This window comes from Aquarana catesbeiana, linkage group LG01 (assembly GCF_042186555.1).
Source record: "Aquarana catesbeiana isolate 2022-GZ linkage group LG01, ASM4218655v1, whole genome shotgun sequence".
NCBI lineage: Eukaryota > Metazoa > Chordata > Amphibia > Anura > Ranidae > Aquarana > Aquarana catesbeiana.
This window is the reverse complement of record NC_133324.1, coordinates 242,328,943-242,342,538: the sequence shown is the minus strand read 5'-3', so window position 1 is coordinate 242,342,538 and position 13,596 is coordinate 242,328,943. Positions and strand designations below refer to the sequence as shown.

At 42.2% G+C, this 13,596-nt stretch overlaps 1 protein-coding gene across 3 annotated transcripts in view; it reads right to left on the bottom strand.

The window, feature by feature from the left end:
• SETD1B (SET domain containing 1B, histone lysine methyltransferase) overlaps positions 1–13,314 on the bottom strand; it is a 113,972-nt gene extending 100,658 nt beyond the window's left edge. For all 3 annotated transcript variants that reach the window (XM_073626744.1, XM_073626754.1, XM_073626762.1), the window contains exons 1-4: positions 13,010–13,314; positions 12,717–12,874; positions 11,718–11,816; positions 11,121–11,391 (exon numbers count right to left, since the gene is read on the bottom strand). In XM_073626744.1, coding sequence (XP_073482845.1) covers positions 11,121–11,391; positions 11,718–11,816; positions 12,717–12,874; positions 13,010–13,082 — 601 coding nt within the window. In that variant the 5' untranslated portion in view covers positions 13,083–13,314. The remainder of the gene's footprint in view (positions 1–11,120; positions 11,392–11,717; positions 11,817–12,716; positions 12,875–13,009) is intronic.
• Between the last annotated feature and the right edge of the window lie 282 nt (positions 13,315–13,596).

Sequence of the window (13,596 nt, the reverse complement as noted above, 5' to 3'; positions counted from 1 at the left end):
ATTTATTTTTCTTGAAAAAAAAAAAAAAAGGCAGTTCCAACAGTTCCACTGAATCTCCACATCACAGTTTTCCAACTGTTACATGAGCAAGGCAACGTGTCAGTAAACATGGCAATACTCCTTCTCTCCGCTTTTTACAAATGCATTGCTGTTACTACGCTAGACTTGGGCTATGCTGTAATGCTCATGCCTTTGATTTGGGATAACTACCACCTGTTAGCAATAGGGTTCTAACTGCTTAGTCCCATTCCAGGGTCCCGTTAAGGTGTAAGACCTCCTCCACATGCAACACGTGTATGGCCTTTCCAACACACACACACACACAACACACACATTGTAGACTGTAATTTCTGCTACTTTGCCCAGCTCTGTCTGTTCTTTTAGGATTGTTGCCTCTTTTAAAAATGTGACCTATCATTTTTTTCTGACCCCAATACATATATTTAATAAAATATAGATCCTCTTACTTCTAAATTTTGTGCACAGTGTAAATCATGGTACAAATTATTTATACACACAGACGCCATGATTAACATTATGACCACTGACAGTTCACTATCTCTTGACAATGGCATCTAAAAGTGGGTGGGATATACTGTATTAGCCAGCAAGTGAATAGGTTGTCCCCGATATTGTTGTGTTGAAAGCAGAAAAATAGAAAAGAAAAAAAAAAAAAAAAAAAAAGGCTTTGAGGGCCTTTGACAGGGGTCAAGTTGTAATGAGTAGACGATGGGTCAGATCATCTCCAAAGCTCCAGCTCTTGAAGGATCTTCCCAGTCTGCAGTGATCAGGACCTACCAAAAAGTGGGCCAAGGAAGGAAAACTGGCAACAGGGTCGTGGGCAGCCAGGGCTCATCAAATCACATGGAGTGAAGGCTGGTCCGTGAAGTCACATCCAATGGAAGTCCTACTGTAGCTCAAATTGCTGAAAAAATGTTATGCTGGTTCTGATAAAACGATGTCAGAACACAGTGCATCGTAGTGTGTTGTGTATGGGGCTGTGTAGCTGCATACCAGTTAGGGTGTCCTTGCTGACCTACATTTACAGCCCAAAGCACCTACAATGGCTATTTGAACATTAGAACTTGACCATGGAGCAATGGAAGAAGGTGGTTTGATTAACACAATGGATTTGAGGCGTTAACTTGGTCTACAAATTATTCATATCTCAATCCAACTGAGCATCTAAGATGTGCTGCAAAAACTAGATTGATCCATGGAGGCCAGACTTTTAAACTCACAGGATTAAAGGTTTGTTTTGCTACTGACAGCTTGGTGTCAGATACTTGGAATGGCTACAGACACCTGGTTTGGTACCACATAATGTACTTTTTAATTTTATGTGGTTATATATTTTAAAGAACGTTATTTTAGACTGTATTCTAAAGATTGTGACCTTTATTTTGTTTCTTTGTCTGGTACTGGGATGTTTTATTATCTCCGTTTGTATTGTATGTATGAGGTTCTAGTGCTTTTTAGAAACCTTTTTATCATTTAACTTTTTTTTAATGGCTTAATTGGTATGATGATCGCTAAAATGATCTCTAGCAAAAATATATTAGAACTACTGTGGCCGTATTCCTGGGTGATCCAATCCAAATTTGGCTCCTGTTTTTATTGGAATTTGACATGCCCGATATAGGCAGTCAAATGCAGAATAGCCTTTGCAAATTTGACAATTGAGAGCCAAAGTATCAGTAACTTCAAGGATGCAGGTAAGTTGTTTGCACCAAATAGTAAAACTTTTTGCTTCTAATCACAACTTTAAAAGGACAAAACGTAACTTTCATGTAACCGATACTTAGCAGCATACAGAAAGATGTATGCATATAACATTACAGGGTTCCATCCATGCTGTGATCACAAACTGATATACTGCAGAAATAAATAAACATGACAGTATTATTTGCATACATTCCCTAATATGTTTGCTTTTGTGGCAATTTCTTTATGTATATGAAATTCAAATTTAATTTTCAAAAGTTAGTAACTAAAAAAGCCACCACGGCTGCTTAAAATCATTTGATTTGGGCATCGTGATACTGTCTTATAGAAGTGCTATGTACATTCCACTACTCCCGGTGGTTCCTTTTTAAAGTATGAACAGTACACGTGTGCAAAAATAAATAAAGGGTTGTGGGATTTGCTGCTGTGCACACGTGTTGATGCAGTAGGGTTTCTATTAGACAGGAAGGGTAATTCTTCCATGAACAGAAGTCAAGATTTCACTTCAGCCAACACATAGCAGGAAAAAAATTAGTTTATATAGGGTGGGGAAGACAGGATAGGCACATATATGCTGTGTTTGTCTTCATCACACAATACTTGGCAATATAATTTATATCCCTGCACAATTTGCAAATAAAAATTCTCTTTCGTTCTTCCTGCCAGCTTTCATGAAGCTACACACAAAAATTAAAAAAAAAAAAAAGTTGCGGACAGTCCCAGATAACAAATTCAATAATTTAGAGCTGGACATGACCTTCTCCAACACTGCCATTTCTGTGCCCTTATGAAGATGCAATCTGCCCAGCTGTCATGCTGATCCTTTTGACTTCCATACATTCTTTGTCTCTGACCCTTAACAAAATTTGTAGCCATTGAAGTCAGGATTACTAATGAGCATATTTGCTGCAAAACAGTGGGGGTGATTTACTAAAGGAATAGCACTGGTCAACATTATAAAGTAAACATTCACTTAGTTTACTGATGCAATCATGTACAAGCAAAAACCTGTTTTTTTTTTTATTTCCCTTGTACATGATAATTGGTTATTACAAAGTAACACCGTTTCATCGTCATTTATTAAGCTGCACATGCAGAAATAAAAAATAAAAAAAACAACAACAACAACAACAACACTGGGGAGTTTTGCTTGCACATTATTGGATTAGAAATTTAAGCGAACATTCACTTTACAGCGTGAACAACCTGTACTCCTTTATTTAAGCAAAAAAGTTTGCACAGCCAGGAAACTAAACAGAAGAGGCCAGAAATAGCAGCCTATACATTTCAGTTTGCACTGTCTTAATATGCTTACCCCAGTCTAATTTTGCATGCTCCTTATCGTCCAGACAAGAATTATTCACACCTTGACCCAAGCCCACTGAAATCTCCTGCGAATCAAAGTTTGTAGAGTGCCTGTAGTTTTCATAGGGAGGTTGCATAGGCTCCCCCACTTCCCTTCCGAGCCCAATGGGAGTTATACTGTGATACACATTTCTCTAACGTGGACTGGCTTAGGGCATTTTCCCTCCCCCATTCCCTCTCTATGTCTTGTAAAGCCCCGGAGAATAATTATGAAATACTAACACAATGGTATTGCTGACCAACTACACTTACCAAACTCTTTCCTACGCTATCAAATACCTACTGGCAATGCCACAGGCATGAGGGCACCTACAGGTCAGTATAGAAAAGAATCACCCCCTTTAAAATAATCACATTTTGTTGCTTTGCTGCCTGAAATGGAGAGGCACAGTTTATGTTTTATCCAGCTGTATTTCCCTAGTGCAACTTATAACATGCAAGTGAAAGATATAGAACCAACATGTCATTTAAAAAAAAAAAAAAAAAAAAAAAAAAAAAAGAATCACCGATTTTGAAAAAGGATCCCCCCCCCCCAAAAAAAAAAAAAAAACTACTTAGAAACTCAATCAGGTGTAGCTAATCACCTTCTCAATGGCACACAAAGCCATTTGACTTTAAACTATGATTAGCTGTGGTCATTTTGATTAGCTCAGTATGAAAAGAGCTTTCCTGGAGCATTTGAGTCCCTGATAGTGCAACTGAAGCAAACAATCAACTATGGATGGCGAGGCACTGTCAAAAGATCTCCAGGATAAAGTTGTAGACAGACACAAGTCAGGAGATGCATAAAAACATTTGCAATGCCTAGAAGCACAGTGAAGTCCATTATTAGGAAGTAGAATTTATACACAGACCCTCCCTGGATCAGGACGTCGCTCCAAACTGGATGAAAGAACCAGGAGGAAACTGGTCAGAGAGACTACCAAGAGGCTTACACCAACTCTGAAGCAGTTGCAGGAATTTATGACAAAGAGTGGTCATTGTGTGCACGTGACAACAATATCACAAATGTGACTTGTATGGGAGGATGGCAAGAAAAACAGCTACTCGTCAAGAAAGGGCACATGCAGTCATGATTGAAACTTTGTCAAAAAGCACCTTGAAGATTCTGTTATGGTCAGATGAGACTAAATTTGAATTATTTGATCTCAACACCAAACAATATGTCTGGCGGAAATCCAATACAACTCACCATCCCTACAGTAAAGCATGGAGGTGGTAATATCCTGTTATGAGGGACTTTCTATGCAGCAAGGACTGGAGCACTTGTCAGGATAGAAGAACAAATTGGATGGGGCAAAATATTGTCAAATTCCTGAGAAAATGCTGCTGTCCTCTGCCAAAAAGTTGTCAATGGGAAGGTTTACCTTTCAATATGACAATGACCCAAAGCACACAACAAAAATCACTACACAGTGGTTGAAGGGAAAAAAGCTGAATGTCCTTGCATGGCCTAATCAGAGCCCAGAATTAAAGGAGTTGTAAACCCTCAGGGTTTTTCACCTTAATGCATTCTATGAAATGTGGCTCTCCGTGGGGGCACTCGATGAGGATGAGCAAGGAGCGGCGCCAGGGGACCCCAGAAAAGGAAGATCGGGCCGCTCTGTGCAAAACCCTTACACACACCAGGGATTTCACATAAAGGAAGCAATGCAAAGAGAACAGAATACTTTCTCATACAAGTACATGGTACAGCAGGCACATATCAGGAATATAAAAAGCTGGGTTAACAAACACATTAAGTTTTATTTTCTTATGAAGCCAGTTTGTTTCCGAGACAGAACTATATGTCTAAGCTGAGCTTCCCTCCACCCCCCCCCCCCCCCCTTTTTATATTCCTTTCTCCTTCTTTCCCCTCCATCTCTTACTATATCAATAAAACCTCTCTTATTTGCATGTTAATAAGGGATGAAGTTTGGCTTTCATTTAATTGTTGCCACCTTTTGCCATCCCATTATTATAGCTGACGGTTATGTCTACCAGTTCCACTTAAACTCCTCTCATTGTTGAATCATTGTCCTCTTCAAATGACATAACTTGGATCAGAGATTGTATCTTGCTTCTTTCAATAAACACCGCTTTAAACATTAGTGGTTCACTTTTCTTATTTTTTGAACCTTCTATATAGTGTCCCCATTGACAGATGTTTCACCTCTATTACCGTCTTGGGGACAACTAAATTTTTTTTTTTTTTTAAACTTTCAATGATATTGGTAAATATTACAAAAAGAGAGGGGGCAATCTACCTAAAGGGGGCATAAACATGAAAAATGTTACTTACATGCATCCTCTGATGGTGACATCACCACTGAAGTTCTGGTGGTGAAACTTACATTCCAGGCTGGAGCACAGCAAAAACATCTTGTATTCTTTTCAAAAAGCACAAGGCGTTCTGCGAATTCTGATGTTCATATGCCCTTTTGTCCAGTCACAGAATGCCTTGTATTCTTTGAAAGGAATTCAAGAAGGAGAATTTATCAAAACTGGAGCAGTCAGGTATGGAATCGAATCAGCTTCTATCTTCATTTTAAAAGCTTAACTGAACAAGCTGAAGATAGAAGTTGTTTCCTGAATTAGGGAGCTGCACAGTGAGGTTACTGCTGTGATCACTGTACTCCAGCCCCGACTGTCATTTTCACTGCTGGAACTTTAGAGAAGATATAACCATTGGAGGCTGCATGTAAGTAACACTTTCCGAGATAGAAGCCACCAGTGTCATACACATAATTAGATGTACCCAGTGCTGGGACAAGGTCAACCAGTACCCAGGGCAAAGATGGGAAACTGCACCCCCCCCGGCATCCCACGCCCTCTTGGCCCACCACACATTGCATGGAGAAGGGTGCGGGCCAATAGTGGCAAACGCCACACTAAAGTGTTTGTAATGTTTGCGGCATATAATTAAATAGTACCAGTAAAAACTATAAAGCTGGTGCACAAATACTGGCAAACAATGGCAAAGAAAAAAATGACCATGAGTCAGCAGTGTCACTGAAATAAAAAAAATGTCCCTGAGTTGGTGGTGTCGCTGAAATTAAAAAATGTCCCACAGTCAGCGGTGTAACTGAAATGAAAAACATGACCCTGTGTTGGTGGTGTCACCAAAATGGAAAAATGTCCCCAAGTCGATGATGTCACTGAAATGAAAAAGCGAAGTCACTGGACTGGAAGCAAAAAACAATATCCCTACTTCAGTGTCATCATTGCAAGAAACACCACTACAAAGCTCCTCCCTCATAACCAGTGCATAGCTCTTCACTCAACCGTTTAATACCGTTTTAAACGCAACACATATGAATATGTGATCTTTTATTAATCAGATGTCATGAACAATCAGTGCACTTGCCAAACTAAATAAGTCTGTTATTTTTACAGCATTCCCACATCCTGTAATAGGCTGAAAGCCATGGTTAATCTATTAACAGGTAACCTGGCCAAAATTGAGAACTAGTCTATGGTCTCACAGTACAAGTCAAACAGTTTGTATGAGAGAAATTACACTTTGAGAGTTGTCACTGTATTTTAAAGTGGTTGTAAAGCTAGAGGTTTTTTGTATCCTAATACATTCTGTGTTCAGCTCTCCCTCCAGCCCCACAATACTTAATTGAACACAATCTCGATCCAGTACTGTGCATGAGAGCAGTAGCTCTCTTTGCCCTCTCCCCCCGCATAGGCTCAGAGACAGCAGTGAGAGCCATTGGCTTCTGCCAATCACAGCTAGTAAAAACGTGGGTCTGCGCCACACTGTCAATGGACACCGAGAGCGTGGCTTGGGAGCAAGCCCACACAAGTGCACCCATAGCAAGCGGGGGGGGGGGGGGGGGCACAAGAAGAGGAGGATCAGGGCTGCTCGGTGCGAAACCACTGCACAGAGCAGGTAAGTACAATATGTTTATTGGTTTAAAATATATTTATTTTTTTTAAATCACCTGTCACTGGGACAGGTAAAAACACACTAACAGATAAGGGCTTAATTCACATGGAAGTAGCACATGTCTAGCATCATTAAACTGAAATATCTTAACAATTGATAAAGAAAAATCCTTGAAAGAGTTTCTTGCTATTAAAGATTTGAGTATATGTGGAGTAATAAAACAGTTATTAAAAGCAAACCATTTTTTTTTTTTTGCAGAGACTAAAAAGAAGGTTATAACCCCATCATTACCTGCACTGTAGCCTAATAAGGAAGTTAGACAAAATCCCTCTCAAGCGAGGAAATCCTTTATTTGTCACTAGGGTCACCAGAACCAGGGTCCCCATTGGAATATTTCCCCACAATTACTGTTCTGTGGACAACCTAAAATGTGGGATAGTATTTCCCTATTGGTGAGAACTCTAAGCATGATGAATAGAGAGGGTGAATCTCCCTATAATAGAAAGTTATGTGGCCTCTGGGTCGAATTAGTTAATACTATGCTAATGAATCTTCAGTGAAAGAAAAAAAATAGGGATAAATCCTTTGGAGAAAATTCTAAGTTTTGTAATTTTTGACAAAATATGCTGACTTTTTCTGGGAGAGGGGGCACTTTCCAAACATATTTTTGCAAGCAGAGAGCAGTTAAAAGCTGTGAAAAAATCACAGAGACTATAGCACACAGCTTCCAGTACAGGGGCAAGCATCATAGCTGCAAGTGCACTGCCTTTGCAGCTGCTGTCAAACACACAGTCTTAGAAGCAGACAAATCTCAGTGTGAAGACACAAGCTGAATGTGCTGGTGCACTGTGTAATTAGCCTGCAGAAACAGCGTTGTCACCTTATGACAGAAGAAGTACCCTTACTAGAAGGATCACAAATTCAAATAGGTCAATAAAAAAAAAAAAAATGAATGGAGGAGATGTATATGACTTGTCAAAAAAAAAAAAGGAAAAATACTCACCTCTATGGTGCAACATTGATGTGATGCTACAGCTGTCCCACAAAAGCTTTATGCCTGAGAACTGATCGTACAACCCAATTGCTCAGTTCTTGATCTGCTTGGAGCAGAGACAGGCACTGTGCTCTGCTCCTCCAGTGCTCCCTGAAGCACTGGGCAGGGGAGGACGCAGGTTTCACACTGAGCAGTGGAGTCAGCTGTCACTCAAGCCAGGATCCTTCCTGAGCCCACTGTCAGTTGACTCTAAGGCCCCTTTCACACGAAGCAGACTCCGTTTCTACGGAGCCCGCCTCAGTCCGCCGGCTCAGCGGGAGATCAGTCCGTTGATCTCCGCTGAGCCGGCGGATGACAGGTCCCTCTCTGCTCACTGAGCGGGGAGGGGCTTGTCAGGCGCCGCTGCCGCCTATGGAGGGATCGGATGAAAATGGACAGCATGTCCGTTTTCATCAGATCTCATCCGATCTGCCAGCGACGGACCTGGACGTAGAGCCATCCGTCTGCTTTTAGCGGATGGGACCGGGTCGGATGTCAGCGGACATGTCTCCGCTGACATCCAACGCTCCATAGGCTAACATGGAGCGCCCGTTCAGGTCCGCCGTCAAAACGGTCCGATCGTGTGAAAGGGGCCTTACATAGTTAGTGTGGTTTAAAAAAAAAAAAAGACACAAGTCCATCTAGTTCAACCAATAAAAGGAGGGGGGGGAATTTAACTCTGGTTTACAGGAAAGCAAAAGTAAGTGCACTCCTGACCAACAAGAGATGTATGGCCAAAAAAACATAAAAAACAAAAACAAAAACACACTTTGGCCATACTTCTCTTTTAAAATTAGCTTTAGCCTTTAAAACAGTAGTAACCTTTTTTTTTAATTGGGCCCCTGCAGGTTTATGCAATAATGTGCTAGGATGCACCCCATACTAGCCCATTGTGACAGCCGTACCTTTTAAATGGAGCATTCCAGTGCTGAGCTGTCACTGTACCTGGCGCTTCCATCTTCACCAGGTCTTCCTTCTAGGTTTGCACTCTCGGGCCAGGTTGCGATGACGTCACTCTCGTGAATGCGCATTGGAGTCTCGATTGTGGAATGGCGCTCTCTGCATTTATGGCACACTGCGCATGTGCAGTGACGTCATCGATTGGAGCCTAAACTGTGAATGTTTTGGAGATATTCACGATAATACAGGTAAGAATAGAAGCTTACCTGCAGGTACAAGTTTGAAGTGGTAGTTTAATATCAATAAAGTCAGCAGGTCACACTGACTGTACAAAGAAACACTGGAAGGTTATATTTTTACTATCACTTATGTTTTAAGATGGTTCATATGGACATATTCCAATGTCTGATAGGACTATAAAAACAAGAATGTATTATTTGTATCATCTTCATTCCTTGAAGTCATATGTTATGGGATGTTTAGGGACTGTTTTTTTTTCAAATAACTGAAACTTACCTATTTGCAGCATGTATACATGGGCACTGTCAAAGCTTTTGGTAAGCCTTCCCCCTTAATAAAATGAGACTCCTTTACACAGCAAATATTCTGTAAATGTATTTTTGACTTCCAAACAATATTCTTTCTGCATAATAACAGCAGCGAGTGCAGCGGTAACTGAACACTATGAAAAACTCAATGCATAACACTAACATGTGCATGGATGGTGTCTACATACATAGTTTCCAAGCTATTCCATTTGCATTGCTTCCGACTGTCAGAAACCAAATATGTACACCAGATATTAAAAGGGATTAAGCCTTACAACCCTTTAGATCTCTTGCAGGCACCAGCCTTCTCAAACAATTATTTACATGCTACACACATTTATAGCAATCAACAATATCTTTCTTTAAATGACCAGTTAGACATCATTATAACCTGCTGGATCCAGGATAATTTTCATATTTATTTCAAATATCTTTATTATACTTTATTGTGCATGGTAACCTTTCTATTGTAAGCCATAATAGGTTCAAGCTGGGTACACACACACACACACACACACACACACACGAGGGGTCTTCAAAGTTTCCACACCTGTTTTTTTTATTGAATAGAGTTAAAAAAAAAAGTGAGGAAACGTTTTGAAGAACACACACACACACACACACACACACACACTCTCTAACAAAACACACACTTGGAAAGACAAACTGTAGTGAACGCATACTGCGCACAAGTATCACCATCCATGAAACTGCACATTAACCAGATTTGATTTGATTTTTCCATATTTTGAAACTGAAAAGACGAGGAATATGTTTGGAGGATTTACTTTTAAGAGAACAAAATAGGAATTCCGTAAACTGACCCAATGCCCATCCATCTTTTTACTAGAAAAAGTATCACAATAATGATGAAAGTGTCTTAAAGACAAAAAATTTAAAATGTAGAATGCAGAACTGTCAATCCTTACTAGCTTAAGATAAAATGCTAAAAGTGCAATTTCATGAAAAATTGCAAAAGAAGCAGAAAAACAAAAAACATAAAAGGCTATACCACCATAGGAATGCAAAAAAACGATTACTATTGACAATATCTCAGAACAGCCTACAATGCAATGCTTAGATACTAAGCTAACATTGATACAAACTAACATATTCATGTTGCAAAAATAAACAAAAAAAAAAAAAAAACACACACACAATCAAGTGGCACCTACAATGCTAATTATCTATATTTTGCATGAGCAAACTGGGTAATTTCAAACTAAAAACAAAGCAGCAAAGAAACCAAAACAATGCAACCCTCCTAGCACTGTCCCTTTGTAACACTATCCCTGCTTTATTTGCATATTCTAGCTTGGCACTTGGTGAAAGTCTGCATGCAAAACACAGATTTCGAAAAAAAAAAAAAACACACAAAATCGAGGTGGGGATATTGACACACATCTTCTAGCAATCAAGGTGTGAAACCATGAAAGAACAATGACAGTTTGTGGAATAAAATTACAGAGAAACATCAGGAGCACAAAGTTTTAATGACAGACAGCCCAGATCTCTAGTCTCCTAGCAACAGACAACACTTTCCACACGTGACTGTCAGGGTACAACACAGACCGAGCATGCACACACACATCCTTCAGTGGGATAGTAATGAACAGAGCAGATCGGTACACATCACCCCCACTCCCTTCCTCACCCCCAATCCTTCATCACCCACCTTTGGTGTCCAGCTCCACATGGATGATGTTGCCCATCACAGAGGTGTTATGTAAGTGCTTCACCGCATCCCTGGCGCCTTTCACAGTGGCAAAGATGACTTTGGCAATGCCCAGGTGTTTCTTGTTCTTGGGGTTGTACAGGATCTCCACCTCCTCCACTTCCCCGTATTTTTTGCACATGTCGCCCAGAAAGTTTTCCCGGATGTTGTCGTTGAGTTTAGCAAAAGTCACTTGCTTAGGGGGTACCGGCCCGACATAGAACTCATCGATCTGAGAAGAGAAAAGAAGAAGAGAATGGAGATGAGTGATCCGACACTCGGGATCTCCTCCGCAGGCACAGAGATAGAGACACACACAGACAGGGGGAAGCTGTCAGATACACAAGTCGCCGGCCGGAGAAGATGGTTACTTTGTAGCGTGTTGTAGAAGGTGGATCGTACACAGTCCATGGATAGTGCACATGTCATTATTATTATTATTAATCACTGACGGCTGGGCTGCAATCGGCGACATAGTTACAGTTCCAAGAACCAAACAAAACAAGAGCCAGCCAGGGATGTGCGGAGGATGATCGCTGTCAGCAGCTGTTGCAATACCTTGAGCTTGGGCACAGGTAGATCCAGCTCTTTGTTTTTGGTCCATATCCTGCCGATCCGGGGATCTCTGACTGTGTCCACCGGGGGGACGCCCGAGTTCTGCAAAATAAACAATCCATCAGTACAAAACACACTTGTCAGGAGGCACACATGGACCTATAGATGGGAGGAGAGGGGTCCTCCATTCAGCATAGCACTATACACCTTGGGGGAGGGGGGGTATGGAACTGAAGAGAGGGAGGGGGTCTCCATCCAGGACAGCACTATGGGGGGGGGGGGGGGGGATCTGGACAGGGAGAGGAAGAGGTCTCCATCCAGGATTGCACTATACACCTTAAGAAGGGGAGGTGCATGGATCTTGACAGCTATGCGGTAGGGGGGCATACAAGCACACTTGTCGGAGTGCACACATGGACCTATGGATGGCAGAGTGTGCCCATCTAGAACTTCACTATACACCTGAAGGGGGAGGCATGGATCTTGACAGGGAGAAGTTAGGGATCTCCATCTAAGACAGCACTATACACTTAAGTGGGGGGTATGGATCTTGACAGGGAGAAGAAGAAGAGGAGGGGAGTGTCTCCATCGAGGACAGCACTATACTCCTTAAAGGGATCTTGACAGGGAGAAGAAGTTAGGGATCTCCATCTAAGACAGCACTATACACTTAAGGGGGGGGGGGGTATGGATCTTGACAGGGAGAAGAAGAAGAGGAGGGGAGTGTCTAAATCGAGGACAGCACTATACTCATTAAGGGGATCTTTGACAGGGAGAAGAAGTTAGGGATCCCCATCTAAGACAGCACTATATTCCTTAAGGGGATCTTGACAGGGAGAAGAGGGGGGCTCCAGGACAGCATTATACTCCTGAAGTGGGGTGTATTGATCTTGACAGCTAAGAAGTAGGGAGCACATACAGGCACACTTGTCAGAATGCACACATAGATCTATGGATGGGAGTTAGATGGGGGGGGGTGGTAATGAGAAAGGGGTGACATACAGGCACACTGAAGTGCAGTCCATCGTAGCGGTAGAGTTTGTGCTGGCCCTTCTTCAATGCAGGGTCAATAATCAACTTGTAACTCCTCCAATGGTGACTTTTCTTCTCGCCAGAAGTGCCGGCTTGGTTGCCCGCCGCCTCCATGCCGTTGATCCAGCCTGTAAGCCATAAAGAAGGAGATGTGAATGTTGGGGTTTGGAGGAGGAGGATGCACACATGCCTGTCCTGATGCTCCCCCATGGTTGCACTCCAGGACAGGGACACACACACACATATACAATGGCCGGGCTCACTTGTGCTTTGCTTTCTGCCATGGTCTTCTGGGTTCTTGCTTCTCTCCCCGAGCTTGGCCTCCTTGAAAGACATGCCTGCCCGCCTTTCCCACACCACCCACCCCCCCAACCCCTCTCCCCTGCGCCCGGGCTCCTCTTCTTGCCCCCGCAGGAAAGGCTGAGCCGCTTCACCGAAGCCTGCCCGGGTTACATGGCATGCTGTGGAGGGCACCCTGCCTGCTCCTTTTTGGCGAGCCAACACATATTGTGTGTGTGAGCTGCTTCTGCTCGCTCTGGGGCAGCCCACAATGCACCGCGGCCTCCCCTGTCCTCCGCCTCCCTCCTCTGTCCCCAGCCAGTCAGTAGTCCCCGCGAGCAGCCTGCTTCTTCCCCATCGCACTTTCGTCTCGACACATTCCGCCTACTACACGCACAAAAATCACCGTCCGAAAAAAATCAGGGTGGCCCCCGGATACCATTCCCTTACCTACATTGAATTATTGTTTTTTTTTACCGTTAGCCGTTATTGATATACATTACTACCACAATAACCGTCAAGTCCTAACAGTTTTAACGCTCACATTTCCTACGTCCCAGTCATTTTCTAG